The 21,630-nt window shown below is 39.3% G+C and overlaps 2 protein-coding genes across 5 annotated transcripts; one reads left to right on the top strand and one right to left on the bottom strand.

The window, feature by feature from the left end:
- Positions 1 to 1,658: 1,658 nt before the first annotated feature.
- orb (polyadenylation element binding protein orb) lies at positions 1,659 to 17,507 on the bottom strand. Of its 4 annotated transcripts, none has more exons than XM_068299195.1 (10): positions 17,061 to 17,507; positions 14,878 to 15,502; positions 6,593 to 6,794; positions 5,169 to 5,284; positions 4,289 to 4,425; positions 3,909 to 4,173; positions 3,129 to 3,853; positions 2,878 to 3,058; positions 2,433 to 2,818; positions 1,659 to 2,377 (listed from the first exon to the last, which is right to left on the bottom strand). In XM_068299195.1, the coding sequence occupies exons 2-10, from the start codon at positions 14,893 to 14,895 to the stop codon at positions 1,981 to 1,983; spliced, it is 2,427 nt and encodes an 808-aa protein (XP_068155296.1). In that variant the 5' UTR covers positions 14,896 to 15,502; positions 17,061 to 17,507; the 3' UTR covers positions 1,659 to 1,980. The 4 variants fall into 4 exon arrangements, with proteins under 4 accessions (XP_068155296.1, XP_068155294.1, XP_068155295.1 ...); XM_068299193.1 differs by having other exon boundaries at positions 4,890 to 5,284; positions 17,061 to 17,505; XM_068299194.1 differs by lacking the exons at positions 6,593 to 6,794; positions 14,878 to 15,502; positions 17,061 to 17,507 and adding an exon at positions 5,515 to 6,369.
- A 669-nt stretch (positions 17,508 to 18,176) lies between these two features.
- On the top strand, positions 18,177 to 21,541 carry Cdc16 (cell division cycle protein 16). The gene is made up of 6 exons (XM_068299640.1): positions 18,177 to 18,367; positions 18,448 to 18,958; positions 19,017 to 19,302; positions 19,371 to 19,628; positions 19,690 to 20,338; positions 20,405 to 21,541. The coding sequence occupies exons 1-6, from the start codon at positions 18,272 to 18,274 to the stop codon at positions 20,762 to 20,764; spliced, it is 2,160 nt and encodes a 719-aa protein (XP_068155741.1). The 5' UTR covers positions 18,177 to 18,271; the 3' UTR covers positions 20,765 to 21,541.
- Positions 21,542 to 21,630: the final 89 nt, after the last annotated feature.

Here is a 21,630-nt window from a genome sequence, read left to right as displayed (position 1 = left end):
TTTTTTTTTTTGGTTTTTGCAAAATTCACATATTGTATAAAAACTAAACCAATTCAACTAGTTGCAACTAATCTAACAATTGGTATTTGTTTTCTTTTCATTTTGTTTTTTATAATTAGTTTTTGTTTTGTTTTCAAAGACTACCATAAAATCCCTGTAGGTTCTCTTATAGATGCATGTGTATGTGTGTCTTTGTATGTGTGTGTGTGCTGATAAAATTAATAACCCAAAAAAAACAGCAAAGTCTGTTTTTCTGTACTATCAAATAAAAATGACATTACTTCAATGAATAATCGCTTGATCATATTCATTTTTCTTTCGTTTTTTTAGAATAGTTGCTGGTTTTTGGAGTATTTCAGTTGCCCGTTAAAGTAATTTGATTGTTTTTATGCTTAAATTCGTTTGAATTTAACATTTGATATACGACTAGACTTAAATACAAAATATAAGCATTAGGAAGCGCAAGGTTAAGTGTGTGGTTTGATTAAGCATAGATTAGTTCATATTTATATATAGTTTAGTTTGAATGGGCTAGTTGAATGAAAGAAATCAATGAAGAAGTAAAGTAAGCAAACTAAAGGATCAAAAGAATGATTTCTATATATTTTCGTATAGTTTTGTGGTTAGATTGGTTGTTGTTTTTTTGTGTTATTCTTTTTGTTTTTTTTTTTTTTTATACAAAATTCATAACTATTAAATTAAAGCGTGTTAAGTTTAATACAATATATTTAGGCATAGGTAATGTGATACTTTATCCTCTTTTATATATTATATATAAGGCTAAGAGAGATCCTTTCTCAAAATACATGAAATATAATGTAAAGACAGAAATTATAAGCCCTAAAAAAACTCAAAACAGCCAATAAAGCCAAATTGAAAAACATTAGCTTAAAACAAGATTTAACAATCAGGCATTGAGTAGATGTGTTTAACAAAAAAAAAAAAAAAAAAGAACTACTAAACAGAATAAACAAAAAATGTAAGTTATATTAAATATATATATACGAGTATATAGTAAATAACTAAAGTTCATAAACAATTCATGGTGTGACAGATAAAGAAACAAAACCCAAATAAAGTTTAATCCTATAAATGAATTTACAATTTTTAAAATTGACTCTTAAAAATTGAAATTCCCTAAGAAACGCTTCACAGACAAATCCAAATGTGATATATATATTTATATATATACATATATGATACATATATGCTTCTGGCTTAATAAAAAGAAACCGTAAAATTCCTCATTAATAGCGCAAAACAAAATTATATAAAGAATATGTAACAAAAACAAAGATAAATTGTCTTTTATGCCGACAGTTTCTGATCACTGTCTTCTTACTTAAAATTACACATAATACGAAATGAAAATAATAATGAAATATTAAATAGCTTTCTTAGCCGAAAAATGTCTAAATTACTTAATTCGAAATGCGTTTAACTTAATATGAAATCGTTCATTTCATGGATGTCCCTTTTTGTTCATTACTTTGTGTTTAGCATTCGAATGCCAGCTTCAAATGCTGATATGTAAGCATGATTATCAAAAAATATTATATGTGAATGTGTCGTGTAAGTGTGTGTGTGTGTGTGTGTGTGTGTGTATGTTGGGGTGTCGTCTCTTCTATCTATAACCTATAAGAATAATGCAACACACGTTTACTTAATATCGTACCGTAACTGTATACACACAATAATATAAAACTATGTGATTTACAATAATTCAGAATCATAATCAATCATGATTATGATGATAGTATCTGGGGAATGCACCATTAACTTCGACTCAAAAGAATATTCTCCACCATGGAGGAGCATGAAATTTTTCTAAAAAGTGTTTCAACTGATTGCTCAGCACTCTTGATATTGAAAAATTTCTTTCGATCCAATAATGCTGGTCTTGCAATTAAATTAAAGCGGTACGTTTAAAAAAAAAAATTATTCTATATATATACGCAGCTTTGATTTGTGGGACAGCCTTTAGATAGCCTGACGCTGGTGCTGCTGCTGCTGTTGCTGCTGTTGATGTTTCTGTTGCTGTTGATAATTGTACAAGGATGCGGCTGTTGCATTAGCAGCACCAGATTTGTTCAAAAGGCACAAGTTGCCCGACTGCTGTTGAAACTGATGATGCTGCTGCTGCTGCTTTTGTTGCTGTTGTAGCTGCTGCTGCATCTGAAGATGTTGCTGCTGCCGGTGCTGCTGTTGCAGATTATGTTCAGCACTCATGCTGCTAATCGATGGCGCTAACGATACCGTGGAAGACGATGGACCAATTCCCACCAAAGTCTGCGACTTGGAGTTGCGAGTCAAAGGTTTGTGATGCTTAACAATATCGCAACTGTGCTGCCATTGCCAACAACTCCGACAGAAGTAACTGCAATTAAATATTACAATATTGGAAGGAACACAAAATTTGGACTTTAACTCACCGGAAACAGGACAATTCCCGACAATAATAGGGACCATGTTGCACTCCGCATATGGAACACAAGGCATCTTCCAAATACGGATCCACCTGAACTTTCTTGGTGAACTTTGTGGTCCGTATTTCAATGAAAGCAGCCGAAACAGCTTTCATGTAAGAGCGAAAGTTGCTAAATGTCACACGACCAGATCCAATAGGATACTTATATTTGTCCGTATCAATGCCAGCATAGAGAACACCATCGAATAAATCATCCATTATCTTGCCCAAGCCTTCGGCTGTCAATTTGCCATGCAAGGCGCCCACAAATACCGTTTTCGTTGGATCCAATTTCTGTGAGCTAGATCGTACAAAGTTTGAGTCGGCTATGATCCAAGGTATGACCTCAACCTGAAAATAACATCGCGATTAGCAATATAAACGAGACTGGGCAATAGAGTATGACTTACATCTTTGGACTTGATGCGACGAGAGGATATTTTAAAGAAGTAATTACTACCGCTATGCATTTCATCAATCTGGACCACACAAGCCGATAGCAAGGCTTTCACCTGTTTATCCGATTCGAATATAATGTAGACATAGCCCTTGGGTTGAGCAGCTTGCTGCTCCTTGCCAGGCCATTCAACTCTGTTGTAGGGATAAAATTAATCATATAATTTACCTAATCTGCTGTTTTGTTTTGTTTCATTAAACTAACTTGATAGAACCAAATGGTTTAAATATCTGTATTAGCGATTGCTCACTAATATCCCAGGGAATGCCTCCAAGGAATACCTTCGGTGAGTAGTTCTGCATACGATGCGAACGTGGCGGCAATTGCCCGCTCCATGTGCAAGTGGCATCACAAAGGGCAGCCGAACTTCTATGAAATTTGGCAACACGATCCAAATGGTGGCCATCACTGGAGTTATCATTTACCATACCACCATTGGCCATAATGGCCATATTGCTGCCCGAACCGCCCACGCCCACCAAATTGGTTAAACTGGTTCCAGCAATATTATTAGCCATTGTGTTAACGCCGCCTGGGCTAGTTGCCGGCAGATTGCCTGCATAGCTCTGGAGCAAGTGATTAAGCAGCGGCATTTGCTGAGTCTGAGCTTGCAGCAGTTTCAGCGTATTGAGACGCTGTAGATTCTGCAACTTGGCCAGTTCCATATCTACATTGGCAAAGTTCTCCAAGCCACATTGAGTGATACAAGATGAATCATTGACCGAGTTAGACCCAGTGAGATCAAAGTTATGCTGCTGATGCTGGGTTCCATTCGAAACCAATTGTTGTTCAAAATTACGATTCAGGTTGGCATATTGCTGCTGCAGTTGCTGCTGCACCTGTTGCTGTTGAAAATGTTGCTGCTGCTGCTGTTGTTGCTGCTGCTGCTGCATCGAGGCCAGCTTGTTGCTGCTCACCGATAGCAAATTCTAGAAAGGAAATGAACTTACACTTAGGAACCAACTCAATTTCATTTTCACTTACAATCATGTCCAATAAATTAGTCTCGTTGACAGACTGATTGCTATTCTGACTCTCTGGTGAATTTGAACGCGTCGAGGCATTCTGAAGATTCAAAACATAATTTCCACTGCCCACAGAGTTGCTTGAATTAGCGTAGCCCTGCTGTTGCGGCTGCTGGTGTTGTTGATGGCGTTGCTGCTGCACCTGTTGTTGATGTTGCTGATGATACAGCATATTGATGGAGTCCATCGATAGACTATTACCGCTTGACGAATTGCTGCTATCACTGCAAATGGCATGCAATGGGAGTAGATAGGAAGGAATACATGTTTAGCATTGGTGAATAACCTAGTTTTTATAAAACTAGGTGGACAAGTAGTGCGCCGCATATTAAACGTTACCTGACTAAAGGTGAACTGTGAAAGGAGCGATTGTAAATAGATGTAGGCGTACTTGGCGATAAAGGTGCAGAGCAATCGAAGCTGATGTTTGTTCTTTGGAAAGCCTTAAGTGGATTACTTTGTGCAACATTTTCAAACTAAGTTCGCCAATTTTTACCCATAAAAAGAATGATAAGGAAGAAAAGAAATAGGAAATCAAATATACATAAATATTCACAACAACAAAACCCAATAAAAATTAATATTCATTTTCGGTCAACCGAAAACTGTTAACATATATCCTCGCACAACAATTAGGTTTTAGGAAACAGGATCAATACAGACCAAAATGCAAGGATATGCCCCATCAATCCACACACACACACACACAGAGACAGAGATATAAATAGAGAGAGAGAAAGAGATAGTAAATCATAACTAGATGGACAGTCCACGAGCGACAGTTAGAGAGTGACAAAATTTAAGGATTATACATACATATTTATAGGGATATACAAGCAAAAACTTGAAGAATTCTTTTTGAAAAACTTTTCTTGGTGCAAATTGAGTGCAATTATTATATATGAAAAGTTGGCATTAGAAAAGTTGGAACAGGGCTTACCTGAAAATAATCGAAATTCGATTTATTGCCTGGTGAAGCTGACGATTGCGTGGAATTTGGTGTGAGCGGTGCATAGACCGACGCATTGGCGGACAATTGGACGCCGTCTCCAGCAGCGGCGGCGGCAGCGGCAGCAGCAGCTGCACTGGTGAGCAGCAAATTGTTGACTCCGCCGCTGCTGCTGCCGTTACCGCTGACACAGACGCTACTGTTAGTCATAGTGTTGTTGCCTGTGCCCGTGCCCGCCTGGTTGTTGGTAACAGTGTGGTTGTTATTTACTTGCTGAATTCCCGTTACCGATGTTGCCTGGCTGCCTGCTGCTTGAGAGCCATTGCCGCCACTGGTCCCGCCTCCGCCGCCGCATAGTCCAAGTAGATCGTTCAATGTGATTGGATCTGCAAGCAAGCAATATGAGAGAAAGAGTCACATAAATGTCAACAATTATCGCAAAGTTTGCGCAGCCCTCAAATAAATCAAAGCTATCCCAACTCCCACTTTTCTTTTCTCAAGCATTTTGCAAATATTCAAAAACTGCTAATAAATTAAGCGTAAATATGTGTTTTCTCCCCAAGACTCTCTCGATTCTCGATGATGTTACTCTTTTTGGCAGAGTTTAAAAACTTACTGCAGTTGCCATTTGTGTTGTTGCTATTGCCATTGCATTGGTGGCCATTGCCGTTATTGCTTGCATGTTGCTGATGTTGATGTTGACCGTTGTTGTCGTAGGCCAAGTTCTGGGCACCATCCCCGCCGGCTGCCATCATGCCAAGACTCTCATTTTGTAAGATGTTGTTGCTGCTGCTGCCATTGCCGCCATTGGCAATGGTAGTCGTGCAATTTCCAATGCTGTTGCTGCTACTGCTGCTGATACTATTACTGACGGAGGACGAGTGGTTGCCGCCGCCGACGCCGCTGCCACCGCTACCAAAGCCACCGCTGCCATCTCCGCTATGACGATTGCCGTCGCCGCCATCGCTGCCATTTATTCCAAATTCGTATGACTCCTGCGTGGGTGACATACTTGGCAGCACAGTTGGCGGCTTTCTGATAAACAATTCCTCAATGCCTAACATTCTGGAAGCTACTGCACTCCTCTCTTCTTCTTTCTTCTTCTCGTCCAATGCGAGAGTATTTAGTATATACCCTCTTTCTCGAGTAGAGTATTTGGTACAAACGAATTTAGTTGATTATATTTAAAATTTGATTATCACTTGAAAATTTTCTTTCGCTTCCGACTGCACACTATTCGCGTTTCTTACTCGTTTCTTTCTTACTAATTGTTGTTGTTTTTTCTTTTGAATGTTTTGTGGGTTTGTACAATTGAAATTTTTGGTCAAGGATTTTTATTATCCTAGTTGAAACTACTTGAAAGTAAATAAATAATAATATTTTGTCTTGGAAGATTTATGTATGTGTGCCGACTTTTAAAAGTAAAAAACGATTGAAATGGATGTATACGAGTTCGTTGTGTGTAACAACGGACAGTTATGCTATTTTGACATTAGAAGCCAAGCATACCCTACATTAAGAATTTCGGTCCGAATTTGCATGGCAACTGTGATCGAAAAAAAAAACCCAAAGCCCATTAGAACCGAGTTCGCCCTCTATAAAAATGATCCTAAAAAGTCGCAAGGATGGCCAATGAGCTCCCTAAAGCCCCTTTGACCCTAGCTAAACACGGTTAAAATAAATAAATAACTTACCATTTATAAACGTTATGGCTTCATCATCGTTGCGTCTGCCCAGCAGATCGAGATGCTGTTGTTGCTGCTGTTGCTGCTGCTGCTGCTGCTGATGATGATACTGATGTTCTAGCAATGAATTAATTGAATGTTTCTGCAGTAAATCGCTGGGATTGCCATCGTTTAAGGAGCGCATGGTGCCAGAGCAATCCGGTGTCTCGTACTACAGAAAGAAAGAGAGAACGAGGGAAAGAGTGGAAATGAAATAGAGACACAGATTTTGAATAGTAGCAAAGTAATAGTAATAAAAAATAGGAGGGCGTCATACAATAAGAAATGGCGTCAGCTGGTAAAACTTTTATTGTCTTTCTTCATGAAACAGGTACACACTCGCACACTTACCCGGAGAGGAAGAGGCACACTCAACGATTGTTGCAACTAATGAATCGTTTATCTTTCACATTTCTTGCCGGCAGCATGCAACAATGTAGCAAAGTTGGCGAGACAACCGCACAAGGACAGCAGCAGCCACCGCAAGATGGAAGTAACAATGCGGAGCAACCAACCAACGAAGCAACCCAACCAACCAACCAGCTGCTGGCTCCACCTTCAGGCTTCTGGCTCGTCAGAAGCACTCTCGAGTGCTTGGCGCAATTAAAAGCGCATCAAGTGTCAGTGGAGCACACTTAAAAATGCCAAATTAGTGCAAATATTGTTATCAGGCACTCACCAAACAATTTAGCGCAAAATGGCGTACAACTCATTACGTAGGATTAATGCAGCAAAAGGCATGGACTGGCCCGGAGTCGCAGGATAAGACAGAAAGCAAAGCAATACTAATAAAAATCAACCATGACGATAAAGGCCAAAAAATAGCAAATTGTGGAGAATCGAGAAAATCAATGACGAGAAAGGGAAAAAATCCTTCTTCTTTGAACTCACAATAGCTTCATGAATAACCCAAAACATAATTTACAACCACAAATCAATTCTGAAATTTAATCATCGAATTTAAAGCTAAAAAAACATTTTAAATAGATTCTATTTATTCTAGAGGTAAGACAAGGGGAAAAAAAACTTATGTGTGTGTCGGTCGGTCGGTCGTTCGGTCGTTTGGTGACAAGTTTTGAATGCCGTCGTTTTCAGAGCCCATTCAAAGCCCAGACACGACGTTGGTGGATGAAGGGCGGGGGGCATCTCCTTTACTTTTTGTCAACTTGTCACAACTATGTTAAGTACAAAACTTGCTATGGATTTAAAAAATTGAATGACAACTTGATGAAGGTACGTGAAAAGTCGGAAATGGCACGAACATCTACACGTACGCACTCATATAGCCCCACCCCCAGCGCAACACACTTCTACCCATCTCCTGGTTTCCGACACTACCAACACGCAGTCAATGTTAGTTAAATGTATGTAGGCGCGTCGGCAATGGCCGGAGCCGGACGACTCTACATCCTACAATAGTTAAAGACGGCATTGTAGCCTGTTGACACATATATATAGCGAAGAGTGTGCGTGTGTGTGTGTGTGTGGCAGGAGATTTTAGACTTTGTTTCTAGCCCAGCAACGTCAAGACACCCACACACACACACACACCATGAAGAAAAAAAGACGAACGGCGTCAATGAATGCAAATTACAAATAGTCTTGGAGTCTTGGAAGCTATTTTGTAATGCCGAGGCCGCGTCCACATCCGCATCCGTATCCGACTTACAAAAGAGTCCAAATGCTAAAAGCTTTCGCTGACGGAAATAGCAAAAGTCACCACCATTTAGAGTAGATTCGAAACGAATACGCAATACTCTTTGTAAAGATATGTAATCTCTATTGAAAACTTTTTATTTAGAGATTACATTACTATTTTTTAAACTTTTATAGAATTTTTGTTTACAAAGACAAAACGGCATTCCAGAGGAATTGCATCGGTTAAAATTTTTCGGAAATTTCAAACATGTTTATACCCTCGGACAATAAATTTAAAGACAAAACCTCCTTACCAAAAATAAAAAGAAACAAATAAGCCATAAACAAAGAAATTGAATACGGCAAAAAATCTTAACTACTCTTTGACGCATACGACAAAACTAACCCACTCCCCATAAGATATCACCGCATTGCTATCGACTCCGAGTCTAGGACTACTCCTGCTCCAGCTCCTGCTGCTTTGTCGTTGTGAATTTTCAAAATTTGATTCAATGGCTGCTAGGGATTCCTTTTTTTTTTTCTTTACCCCACATCCTTGGCTTTTACTTTACTTCCATCTGATTGCTACATGAAGATATTCGAAATCTCTTTTGGCGTTTAGGAAAGTGTACGCTAAGGCAGGCACCCCAACTAGCCAAGTAGTAGACAGGCCACCCCATAACTCAGTAGTTATTTATCCAATGTCCATTTGACTTGGCTTTTGTGCATTTGCTTGTCGACATACACACACACAGTCACAGAGAGAGATACACACACCAGATACTAGATATACATGTATGTATTATATATAGAAGCTCCTTTGGCATTTTCTTCGCCTCTTCAGGCGGCAGCTCAGCAACATTCTTTGGTTTGCCATTTTGCCTTTTCTTCTTTTTTGGCAAGCATTTGCTTTGGGATTTTCGATGTCCTGGCCTGCATTTAAGTGCACACACATATGCAATTCTCCCGGCCGATGGATATGGTAACCAGATGCAGGGGGAAGTGGCTAAAGAGGGCTAGCTGGCAGCCTGTGGGGGGCCTTCTGGAAAATTACAAGTTTCTGCTTTCAAAAGTCATACAAATTATTATGTTTGCATCGTTTACAACACTTATTAGATGTTGCTCCCTTTTGTAACAGCAGCAGCAGTGGCAAGAGCTGCTTCAGTCCAGCGAGTCCTTTTGCCCAAAGGGTTCACAACATTAAAATTTGATGGCCATGTAGTGATAAGCGTTCAATGACGATGCTGCTGTCGTCCTTGTCGTCGCCATTACGATTCGATTTTCCTCCATTCAATTTCCTCTCCCCCCTCCGATTCGAATGACCGCAAAAGGTTAATGCACAGTTGTAATTTTTTATGGCCGATTACATGTTGCCAACTTCAACAGCTCTGGACCAAAAACCCTCAAGACCAAGCCATAGAGATCCAGCTGACAACTAGGTGGTGAGTAGGTGATGTGTGTTCTGTTTGTCCATAAAGGATAACGGTTATTGACTGAATGCATTTGAATTTTTCTTTCGTGAATCGAGTGTTTGAAATTTTCTCTCGCTTTAAAATTGAAAATAATTAAATTTCTCACTCTAAAACCAACAAAGAGTTAAAAGCCCAGTTAACTAAGTTGGTTAAAAGGTTATATCGTTTTCTCATCAAACAGGACTTCTTTAATAGTAACATGTTCTTTTGCGCGTTCTTTTTCTATAATAATTTGAAAGCCAACAAGATGCCAATCTTTCCAAAGCTGCTAAAAGCCAGCAAATTTATAATGGCAATAAGAAATTCATTTGAGATTTAATAAATTTAAATTTGATTGTCAATTGCTTCTATTTAATTTATTATATTCTCATAAAAGATTTTTTAGCTGCTGGTAAATTATTGTTTATATCCTTGGGCTGATTTATGTATGTATATAGAAAGATGGGTATAGCCAAACCCAAAACATTTATATCCATGGGCAAAGTTCGATAAGATGCAAATGTCTGCAGGACATGCTGATGTCGAGTTAACGTTCTAATGCAATGTCACGTAATTGCTACGCCTACCAAAATGACTAGGCAAGGTGACGATGCTTCCAGCAGCTTCTTACTCTATGTGCATGTAATCCATATCTATGTTTGTGTCTGTGTGTGTGCATCTCTTGTACATTTCATTAAATGCCAATGCTTGAGATGGTTGGATGGCTTGCTTCTAGGACTTTGATGAATTTTATTGAGTTGCATGTTGAATGTCATTTAATTTCATTTCATTTAAACACAAGCAGTTGCAGTTGCAGTTGCAGTTGATTTGAGCTTTGACACGATGTGTCGACATATGAAAACAAGACATTAAATGCCTTTCTGGTTCAAAACTCAAACTATCAATACAAGTGTGTGGGGGCGAGCATGCAGCATCCTTCCTTAGACCCACACCTCTTCTCGTATACGTATCCATTTATTAATAACAACAATATCGTAATTCAAGCAAGTCACTGACAGGGCCAACTCCCTCTACACTTCTGTTAACATGGGCGTAGACCTGCCACCCAGTTACAATCTACAAACTAAGAGGACGACGTCGTCGACGACGACGACTACGGACTACGACAAACAAACGAGAAGCGTAGCGACATTTCAGTTTCAACGGCAACATTTCCGATTCTATGCGCTTTGTTGTGCCGTTGTGTTATTGTTTCTCCTCCAAAAGGGAGGAAAAGAAAAAGGTCCATTGCATTGGGTTGCATGGCACCCGTTTCTATTTTTTTCTTGTTCGTTCCCTTTAAACAGCCGTCAACAGGCGCATTCAATAGGGGTGTGTATGTGTGTGTGGATGTGTTGTGGGTGTGTGTGAGTGCTAAGTGGAAATAAAACACGCGCTTTTTCCGCACTGTGTATTATCTCGTTGAATATCTGAAACTGTTATGGTATAGAGCACAACGGGGCGTATGAAGCATATTTTTTTAGGCGTACACAATGTTTTATCTTCCTTCTGCCTACAAAATATACAAAAGTAAGAGTTTCATTCAACAGTAGATACGAATTGTTTATACCCTTTAAAGGTTTTTCATATCCCTCACCTCAACAGAAGTCTTTCAGCCCTAGTAAGTCCTTATCCTAATCCTTTTCTTAGCCAAATCAATCAATGTAAGAAAATATCGCTTGTGGTTGCAAATGACTTGATCCCTTTCGAACCTATGTACGTCCTTATACTAGGTATCCATATGTATATAATGTAACTCCTGATTCGTTGTTGGCCTTTTGTGGTTGTCTTTTTGTTGTAGCTTATTTCAAAAGTTGTTGGTTGGCTGTTGGTGGGCGATGCCGCTGCTGTTGCTTCTATTTTCTTTTCGCCACATTTTTGTTTGGTTTTTAATGATAACGCAACAGACTAGCATGCCATGCCATACCAATCTCTGTCTCTGTCTGTGTGTGGTGTGAGTGTGTGTGTATGTATGTTGTGTGGGTGTTGGCCAACTGGGTAGTCCCTTCTAGAGATGAACTTCAACCCACGCATGCCAATGCATTAAATGCTAGTTGAATGTGCGAACGTTTCTGTGCAAAACAAATTCAATTGAATTCTGCAGTCTTTTCGTTTTATTATTATTATTTACGTCTTTCTTTTTTTTTTTTTTTTTGTTAAATGCCATCGGCTCATATTGCAACGACACTGGGCGACGCCCTTATGCACCAAGCTATCAATGCAGCACCTCCTCTCATGCCTCTGCCACGCGTTTCATTCAGACTCCACCGCAGAAGAGCGTCGCATTTTTTATCCTTCTGGCTGGCTGGCGGCGGGCGTGTGATTTGCTTGGTATCGACATTTTAATGATGTGCCTCGGGGCGCTTACGCCCGTCTTCCGTCTCTTCTGACTCCCCTACTCCCGACTTCTGAGTGTCCCAAGTTCCAAGTACGCCTTACGTCTGTCCGTTCGTCCGTCTGTCCAACCGCCTTGTACTTTTGGCATTTGCGCGATGTCGAGACATTCCAAGAGACGGAGGCGTCCTCGTCGCCGTTGTCGTCCATCGTCTTTGTCCTTCTTCTCCTGCTTGGGACCGCCGTCTGTCGACGCTAAGCTGCTTGCACGCCTGCGGTGTGGCATATACTTAAGTATACATAACTAACTGTAAATGCCCCGGCAGAATGATTTGCATTTGCATCAAAAATGATTCTCTTTTTCCATTTTTTTTTGTCCCCGCTCACTCGACCCCTCATTCATTCACTTATTCATCTCGTTTTACTCTTTGAATAATGCCAATGATTTGGCGCTTGATGGCTAATAACTGGCAATTGCAGAGGCAGCTAACGAAATCTAAAACCATTTTAATTGGGAGCTTTAAGTAAAGCAAAAAAAACCAACAAACTAGTAAAAAAAAAGTGAATCGTGTCACAGCTGGCTAGAGTCGTAACGATGTGTTTAACATTTCCTCGCCATAGACACGAGCAATTTATATTATTTATGAGACAGATTTGAAACAGCGGGCGCAGCGAAATACAACTGAATGCACTATATATAAAGGATACTTTATATTTATATAAAGTAAACGCCACATTGTCATTTCCAGGAATAAAGTAGTCTCATTGTAGTAATAGTTGTAGACGCATTTTAGACATTACCAGTAAATATATATGTTTGAATGTACATATATACAATTGCCTACTTTGGCCAGAATCTGTCTCGTCTGGCAGCTTTTGCTCTGCTTACGGCATAAAATTGACATTTTGCATTTACTTATTTTGTCTATTTTGATTTTCTTTCTTTTTTTTCCATCCTTCACAATAAAATGAGAAGAAAAATTGCATAATAACCCCTTTGAAATCGTCGGATTATCCTTAAATATTTGTGTAAACATTGTAACAAATGCGCAGCGCCATTGTAAGGACATGCAAGGCAGCCCCATTGACGTCGACTATGACTTCGGATCCTTCCCCTAGATACCGCATTCGCATTCTCATTCTCGTCATCGTCGTCGAATGCTTGAATGATGAGCAATAGACGGGAACATCACACAGTCGACAATGAGCAACTTTTTAGCTTTGGCAGCAGCAACAGCAGCCCCAGCAGCAGGAGTATTACGAAGGATACACAGATGAAGGATGCCTCTAACAAACGCATGCAACAATGGTAAATGCTTTCGTCTTACAAATATAGAGAGAGAGAGAGAGAGAGAGGAGATAGAGGAGGAAAGGGACTGTCACACATATTGACAGCCGCTTTAGAAGCGTTTAAATCTAGACCCGAGGGCGTCAGCTGCCACGAGACAGAAACAGGAGGCAGTGCGTTGGCTAAGCCAGTGGCATATAATAATGATTACATGTGTGTCACTTGACTAAACCGTATCCTCAAATCCCCCCCATTTACCCAACACAACCATTAAACACATGCTGGGCAATTCAATGAGCCGTTGCAATGTATTTATTATTATTTATATGTCACATGCTGCGAATTAGGGCTCAAAGTGTTCCCAATTTTTGTGAATTGAAGTTATAGCCAGCATCAATTGACAGATTTACTAATGATTAATGAGCGAGTTTATAGCTAAAATATTATACTTCATATATTAAAAGCAAAAAAGGTCAGGCAACACAATTTTAACATTCAGCAAGATGTAGTAAATACTTTTGCTTAACAAAATATATATATATCTATCTATCTGGAAAGCCAGCTACCAAGGATTTTCATTTCAAGTTTAAGTCAGATTACAAAGATTTATAATAATGAATGGTATAAGGTTATGGCTTATTGCTTTATCTTTATAATATTTTGTGCTGACAACTGCAATTTCGACATAAAAGGGATGCATTAAAATGCACTTAAAAGTTACATTTTTAGTCTTCTTTGTTCTAGCAATTTCAATTTTTGATGAAAGTTATACCAACTAACTCGCAATATCCCAGTTGGTTTCTATCTCTTTCTCTCCCTCTTGCTTTTTCGCTTTCTAGGGCCTAATCGAATTATCCTTATTTAAATGAATTAAAAATATATAAAAGCTCAGGAAATTAAATCACGCAACTATTTTGCGCAACAAAGAGTACAAATTACACGCCCACACATAATACCAACATACACACACACACAGCACACCCGCACAGACTCCCACACATACAAGGACAAAAGCCGTGTGTGCATTGTGTGTCTAGCGAACAAACGCCACAAGTTTAATCGAATTTAACTACTCATAATGTGCAACAGACAACAAGAGTCGAGTCGAGTTGAGTCGACTCCAGTCATCGTGTCGAGTCCTAGTCCGTGGGAGGACGAGGACTCACCCACACAGACTCAGAGACACAGGATTCGTGTTGGCTGGAGGCGTAATATAAAGTTAGGCAGAGTAATCTTATTAGGATCAGCCAACAGGCAGCCGGCATCTGGTATCAAGCAGCAGGCATCAGCCGCATAGAAAAGTTTTTTTTTTTTTGGCCAAGAGTTTTGGTTAAGGTTCTTTACAGCTGATGCAACAGCAGCAGCAATAGTTGCCGGTACTCTCTCTATCTCTCCTTTTCACATTCACTCTCTCTCTGACATCAAAAGTTGAGATTTTGGTGGACATTTCCGAGCCATTTGCCAGTTGTATGTGAGCATTTCAATTACCGCCCTTTTTGGCGTGCGAATGGGTTTTGGGGTTATTTTTATTATTATTTACATACCTGTTGCAGCAGGGGCATTGTTTTGAATAAAAAAATTCCAATTTCCACACTTGTGTGTGTCCACGTTCTTGTTGATGTGGTGGTGGTGGTGTTGCTCCAGTTGGTGGTCGTCGTGCTTGGTTTTACGTAGTCTTCGGCTTCGGTAGCGGCAAAACAGATGTCACCACTTCCGTGTGCTCTCCACCGGCTATGGCAAACGTCTCCTATATCCCGAAACGTTACTTGTAGTGGAAGCTAACGGCGTGGCCAAATCCTATATATATATACGTGGACGCGCACTTTGCTCTCTCGTGGCTTGCTTTCTCTCCCGCTCTCTCTTTCTCTCTATTTCAATGCACTCTCAATAGTTGGGGAGCTGCGCGCAACGTTTCCTTTTTTAACGGGATTGGTTTGGTCTTTTGGTTTCGGTTGCCTCAGGCAAACATGTTTGCTGGTTCTGTAATGTTTATTGTTGTTGTTGTTGATGGTGGTAATGTTGTTGGTGTTGGTGCTGCCGCTGGAATTTTGGATGGCACTTGACTGGACAGACAACAGCTGACGTTGATGCGGCAGCAAATAGTCATCTCATCCACGCAATACTCGCCATCAATGATGCAAATTGTAGTCGTTTGGCCCAGGCCTTACACTAAGGATAAAGTTTATTTGGAAGAAAGAAAAAGAAAAAAACCATTAAACAATTTATATTGCCATCTGATAAAGTAGTTAAAAGGATGCTATATTGAATATTGTGTCAAAGATGTGAATGTGCTTATAAACGTACTGAGATTTGTTACCCATTTACTGCATCAATAAAAAAATATGGAAACTCATTCGGTTGACCCCAAGGACAGACACGTAGACTATTTACATTTAAGCCATAAGACGAATATCCACTTGAATTAATTTCTTTTGATCCAAATTATTTATAAATTTCACTGAGTACTTTCCTATCTTAATCGTTTAACTAATACAAATCAAATGAGCCGTTGAACCATCTCAAATCGGTTTACTTGAGCGTTAAATGCTCAAGGCATATTCACCCCCTGGGGCTATACCCTCTTCATCATTTTGAATATACATATGTAAATAACAGTAATTAACCAATTTCCGACAATCTACCCTATACAATCTATTATACATATACGCAAATTGTTCAAAAATTAGTTACTTCATAATTTTGTCGTTCCCTGTCATTAAATTTAAATTCTTTTTTATGGCACTAACTATTAAGTATCCTCCGTTTGGGCAGGGACCCGGTCTGGGTTCCCAAAAAAATTGTTGCTACTTGCTGCTCGGTGGGCGTGTGTCCTGCGCGAGTGCGAACGAGTGTAATCCTTTTACAGAAACAGGAAGTTGTGTGTTGAGCGAAACTATTATTAGAACCATAAATCAGCATGAAATGAGCAGAACGCCGCAGAACCAACAACAATGGAGTTGGAGCTGCCTGCCTTGCCTTGTCTACACACACATACTCTCTCTTTCTCTCCCTCTTCTTCTGTGTGCGTATTCCTCCTAGGCTGCTGTAATGGGGCTAGTAGGAAGGACAGTCAAAGGCGTAGCCAGGCTCCTCCTTAAATGTACATACATAGCTTTTTCTAGTCCTCAAATAAGTTCTCCTAAACCTAACTTAGATGATATAAATATATAGATATTTAACAAAAATCCTTTTTTTTTGTAGCATTAATGAAAAATCTAAAATACCGTTTTATTTCATCTTTCTTGTTTTCTTTTCAAGAGATAACAGATTTTTTCTTTTTGCCAGTTCCTTTTCGTTACGCCTATGCCCGTTACTAGAATGGAGCAGTTGGAGATGCCTTTTGCCATGTCTATGTACTCTCTGCGTGCGTATTTGTAAAAGAGGCAAGGGGAGGGAGTCCGTAGTAGTAGTAGTAGTAGTAGTAGAAGAAGAAGTGTGTAGTTGAGGCAGCGATAGCAACAGTAGTATTTGTTGTTGCTGCTGCTGCTGCTGAGATGACGTGAGCGACGTAAAACGTTCAAGGGAAACAAGACTGAGACTTAAATAGGAGGCTGAAGTTAAGACTTTCTTCTTCTCAGTTCTCAACGGTTTTTTTCGCACTACATTTAAGACACATTCATTGCCGATTTTTTGCTACAAATTTCGAATTTGTTCTTGTTGTGTGCCGGCTGCATTTGCTGCTCGGCCTTTTCCCCAATTTTATTTCCACTTCTCTCACAATACATACCCAAAAACACACACACAAAACTTTCTTGAATTTGTTGCTGTTTGCTTTTATATTGCCACGCGCCTTTCACATAAATTTTTTGTACCGAATTTTAATTTTAATTTTGCATTGAGTCGCTGTTGCCGTTTCTGTTTCGGTCGTTCTCCTCCTCCAAGCATGCCAAGCACATTTTTGCCCACGCTTTAACCGTTACTTCCAAATTCCGTTTATTGTTGCTGTTCTCGGCGTACTACTGTTCCTTTCGCAGTTTCTTTCATTACACTGGTATAAATTGCTTACTCAAATGGCAAAAGACATTTCTATGTATTTGTTTTATTAAGAATATATTTTTATTTTGATTTAAACTTTACTTTATTTATTTTTTTATTTTACGGTGGTTTGCTTTCGCCGTCCGAGCCGTAAAAAGCAAACCTCACCTAACGAGCAGTTGAAACCGGGTGCGCAAGGAAATTTCAAATTTCACATGTTGACGAAAACAAATAAGAAAAAAACAAAATATTCCACTATTTTAACATAATACTTCTCACTGTTGTCCCACTGTCCCAGTATTTGAGAGCAGAGAGAACCATTATTTGGACATCCCTTGTGTTTTCCGCGCACGCACAGTGGGGCGACCCATTAAGTAAGTGTAAATAGTCTGTAATTGAGTAACATTTTTTAGAATTCAAAAATCAATACTTTATTCTGAGCTTGAATCTAACAAAATTATGTTTCTAAACCAAATATTTGCTTTTGAGATTCAATCACTTCGTTCCATAATTTATGCAATGTTTCTTCTTCATCCGTTCCATTTGACTTTGAAAGTTTGGTTTTTGTTCCTTTTCACTTCCGCAATTTTTTGCCGAAAATGTGTTGCAAGCAAAGGTATAGGCAACTTATTACCGATACATTTAATTGATCAATTGATTTTTAATTATATTTATGCGTTTTATGACAATAAAAAACTTTACCTCACTGTCGGGTGGTAAAATTCGTTGAATTTTTAACGCTTTTAAAATTAATCGATAGATAATTGCCCGCCATTCCAAAACTATCGATAAATTGCCGCGATATTTTTCCAGTGTTGGCAATTGTTCGATTGAAAAAAACGGGGTACAAATAGCATTTAAAATAGGGGGCAAAATAGTACAACAGCAAAAACGAAAACAACCAAACATTTAATTCGCTGACAGGATATTTAAACAAAAAAAACTTTATAAAATCTATCTGCAATGGCCGGAGACACAGAGAACAGTAGTTCGGATACAACAAGCGATCAGATTGATCTATCGGTTTATAGGAAACTGGTCAAACAATTCATAGAAATGGTAAGTGCACCGGCATCGAAACAAAATGCGCTCTAAATTGAATATGAATATGTTTTCTTATTTTCCAATTGGTCTTTTAGCGTCGGTATGGAACGGCTTTATTTTGGGCTGAAAAAGTTGCCGTGTTAAGTGGTCAGGAACCGCGAGATGTTTACTATCAGGCTCAGTGTATGTTTCTGTTGGGTGAATATCATCGAGCAGCCCACACAATCCAGCACCATAAGCTGGAGAAGAGCTCACTACCCTGTTTCAATCTGCTACTCGAGAGTTTATATGCAGCCAAAGAGTTTAACGAGGCTGTCAATGTGATCCAAACCGTGGAGGTGGAACTTATGACAATCTCGTTAATCAATCAGCCCGTGGAAGCAGGCAGCGGTTACTATATGGAGAGCAATAGTGTCTTTGGTGGCGAGGAAAACTATCGCAACGAGCTGCTCTCTTCTATTTATTTGATGAAGGGAAAGGTCTACGAGGCTATGGATAATCGTGGCATGGCTATGGATTTCTATATTCAAGCCCTGCATAAATCAGTTTATTGTTTTGAAGCTCTCGAAGCGTTGGTCCAGCATGAAATGCTAATGGCCTGGGAGGGTAAGTTGCTCGATTAAGCATAATCAATTGTAATTTTACTCTATTGTTGCTATTGCAGAGTTTGAGCTAATGCAACACTTGCCACTGGCACAACAATCCAGTGAAACAGATGCCAAACTTATACTTAAACTATATGAATCCAAATTGAAGAAATATTACGAGTTGATAACTGCTCGCACCGCTGATGAGATTTCGCCCATTGTTAATCCGGACGTTCTTCAGTTTATCAATGAGTTTACGGTCCGAGATCAGCAAAAAACCAAAGAACCAGAAAAGGAAACATCAGCGCCAAAGGCTGGTGTCCTGAAAGCTCCACTGTTTCAATTTATGTCGCCAGCTCAGAAGTGAGTAACCACCGTGTTGAATTTGTTGCTGTTAAGTTTAGGTTTTTTAAGTTTCGATTCTTTTTTAGAGTTCTCGAAGATCTGAAAGCTCCTTCATTCTCGTTGCAAACTAGTTTGTCGCGTGCATCCTCTATGATTGATGCCTCACACCGTTCTCTCTTTGATTCCTCAAGTCGACGGCGTTCAAGAGACTTGGAAAACATGTTGCTCATGTCTCTGGGTGATTGCTTGTCTCGAATTCAGCGAAGTACAGATCTTATGGCTGCCGAAGCTGAGAAGTGCTTCTATGACTGCGACTACAAACAGTGCCTTAAAATCTTAAATGAGTATGTTTTTTGACCATCTCCTTGTTATTCTTTTGTATAACTAAACTGTATTATGATTTAGCCTGCTTAAAGTGGATCCGTTTCACAACAATGCATTGACCATACAAATTGCCTGCCTGGTGGAACACGGCGATTTCAATCGTCTTTTCTATGTGGCTCACAAACTGGTGGATCGGTATCCGGATAAGGCCATTGCTTGGTATGCTGTGGGCTGTTACTACGACATGATTGGTAAAAGCGATCCAGCCAGACGTTATCTATCCAAAGCCACTGCCTTGGATCGTCTCTACGGGCCGGCATGGTTGGCATATGGTCACTCGTTTGCCAATGAAAATGAACACGAGCAAGCTATGGCGGCATATTTCAAGGCCACGCAACTAATGCGTGGCTGCCACTTGCCCCTCCTCTATATTGGAGTAGAGTGCGGTCTGACCAAGAATTTGGAATTGGCCGAAAAGTTCTTTTTACAAGCAATGACTATAGCTCCGCTGGATGTTTGTGTCCTACACGAGTTGGGCGTGATAAAATATGAATATGAATATTATGAAGGAGCCGAAACGATCTTCCAATGCACGGTAGACATTGTAAAACAACGTGCCAAAGCCAATCGAGAGGAGATTTCCGCACGCTGGGAGCCACTCTATATAAATCTAGGACATGCTTGCCGAAAAGTGCAGAAATATGAAGAGGCCTTGGTTAATTTTAAATTTGTAAGTTCTAACGAGATGGTTCTACATTTTTAAGCAATTCCATTAACATTTTATCATTGCGTATAGGCTCTTCTCCTGAAACCCCAAACTGCTACCACATACACTTCAATTGGGTTTATTCATGCTCTGCTTGGCTATCTGGATCCGGCCATAGAGTATTTCCATAAGAGTTTATCATTAAGTCGTGATTGCATTGTAACATCGACAATACTGAAAACCTGCATTGAAGACCTTATGGATGATCCGGCCACTATTGATGAAATTTGCGGTGCCGCATTGGCAGATGTCACCAAATCCATTACGGATAGTAGTCGACGAGTTCTCAACTCGGATAAGTTCAATGGCATGAAACTAAAGTTCGATGAAGAAGAGGAATTCACCAATACAGATTCAAATATGGCTGTTGACATGAGCTTCGATACATAAAACAAAAAACAAACAAAAAATACACACACATTAGGCTCATCTCGCTCTTATATACTATGTATATGCTAACTGCACTTGAACTTAATTCCCCATGAATACCGCATACACAGCTGTTTTGGCTAATGAGCCAAGTCTTTGGGATTTTTTCATATGTTTTTTCCCATCCCATGTGTATTTGAACTTGCCGTCTATATAGTTTTGGCGGTTTAAAAGTATTTAAGCGTGCGAGTTTTAATCATTTAGTTTATATTACTTATAGTTGCGTTGGAATCTAAAAGATCTGTGTAACGATCAACAAAAGAAACTCAAAAAGGAGATTATATCGGTCATTATATAAAAAAACGTGAATTTAGTAAATTAACTCTCCTAAAAGGATTCGTACTTGAAATATTTAAATTTGTTTGGCAGGCAAGTAACAAAACAGGTTTTATTTAGTATTCTTAATCCTAGATTTAGGCAATTTCTATATTTAGATGAAAGACTTGAATTTATGATTTGTAAATTTATTATGTCAGTCGCTCATTTTCTTGTCTTTTCTTCCGTCATTTAATTGTGGCTCCTTGAGAATTAAATATTTATGTATACCAGTCTGAGCCTAGTGATATTTCCACTCTAAATCACAGGCAATTATCGCCTACTATTCCGCATAAGGATCCATAAAGCGAAAAGGTTGCCCAGATAAGTTCTTATCGGTTATTGTTTGGGGGTGTTGGCAAAAGAAAACAAAACAAAACATGAGAAATGAAAATGTCATTAAACTTTGAATATGCAAACAAACTACTGATACAGTTTATGGTAATAACTAGCGTTCAACGTTGCCCAAATATTTACCAAGCAGCAGAAAGCGTGTTAAGAGAGTCCAAGAC

This window comes from Drosophila tropicalis, unplaced genomic scaffold (genome assembly GCF_018151085.1).
Source record: "Drosophila tropicalis isolate 14030-0801.00 unplaced genomic scaffold, ASM1815108v1 contig_878, whole genome shotgun sequence".
Lineage (NCBI taxonomy): Eukaryota > Metazoa > Arthropoda > Insecta > Diptera > Drosophilidae > Drosophila > Drosophila tropicalis.
This window is presented reverse-complemented; position numbering and strand designations above follow the sequence as displayed.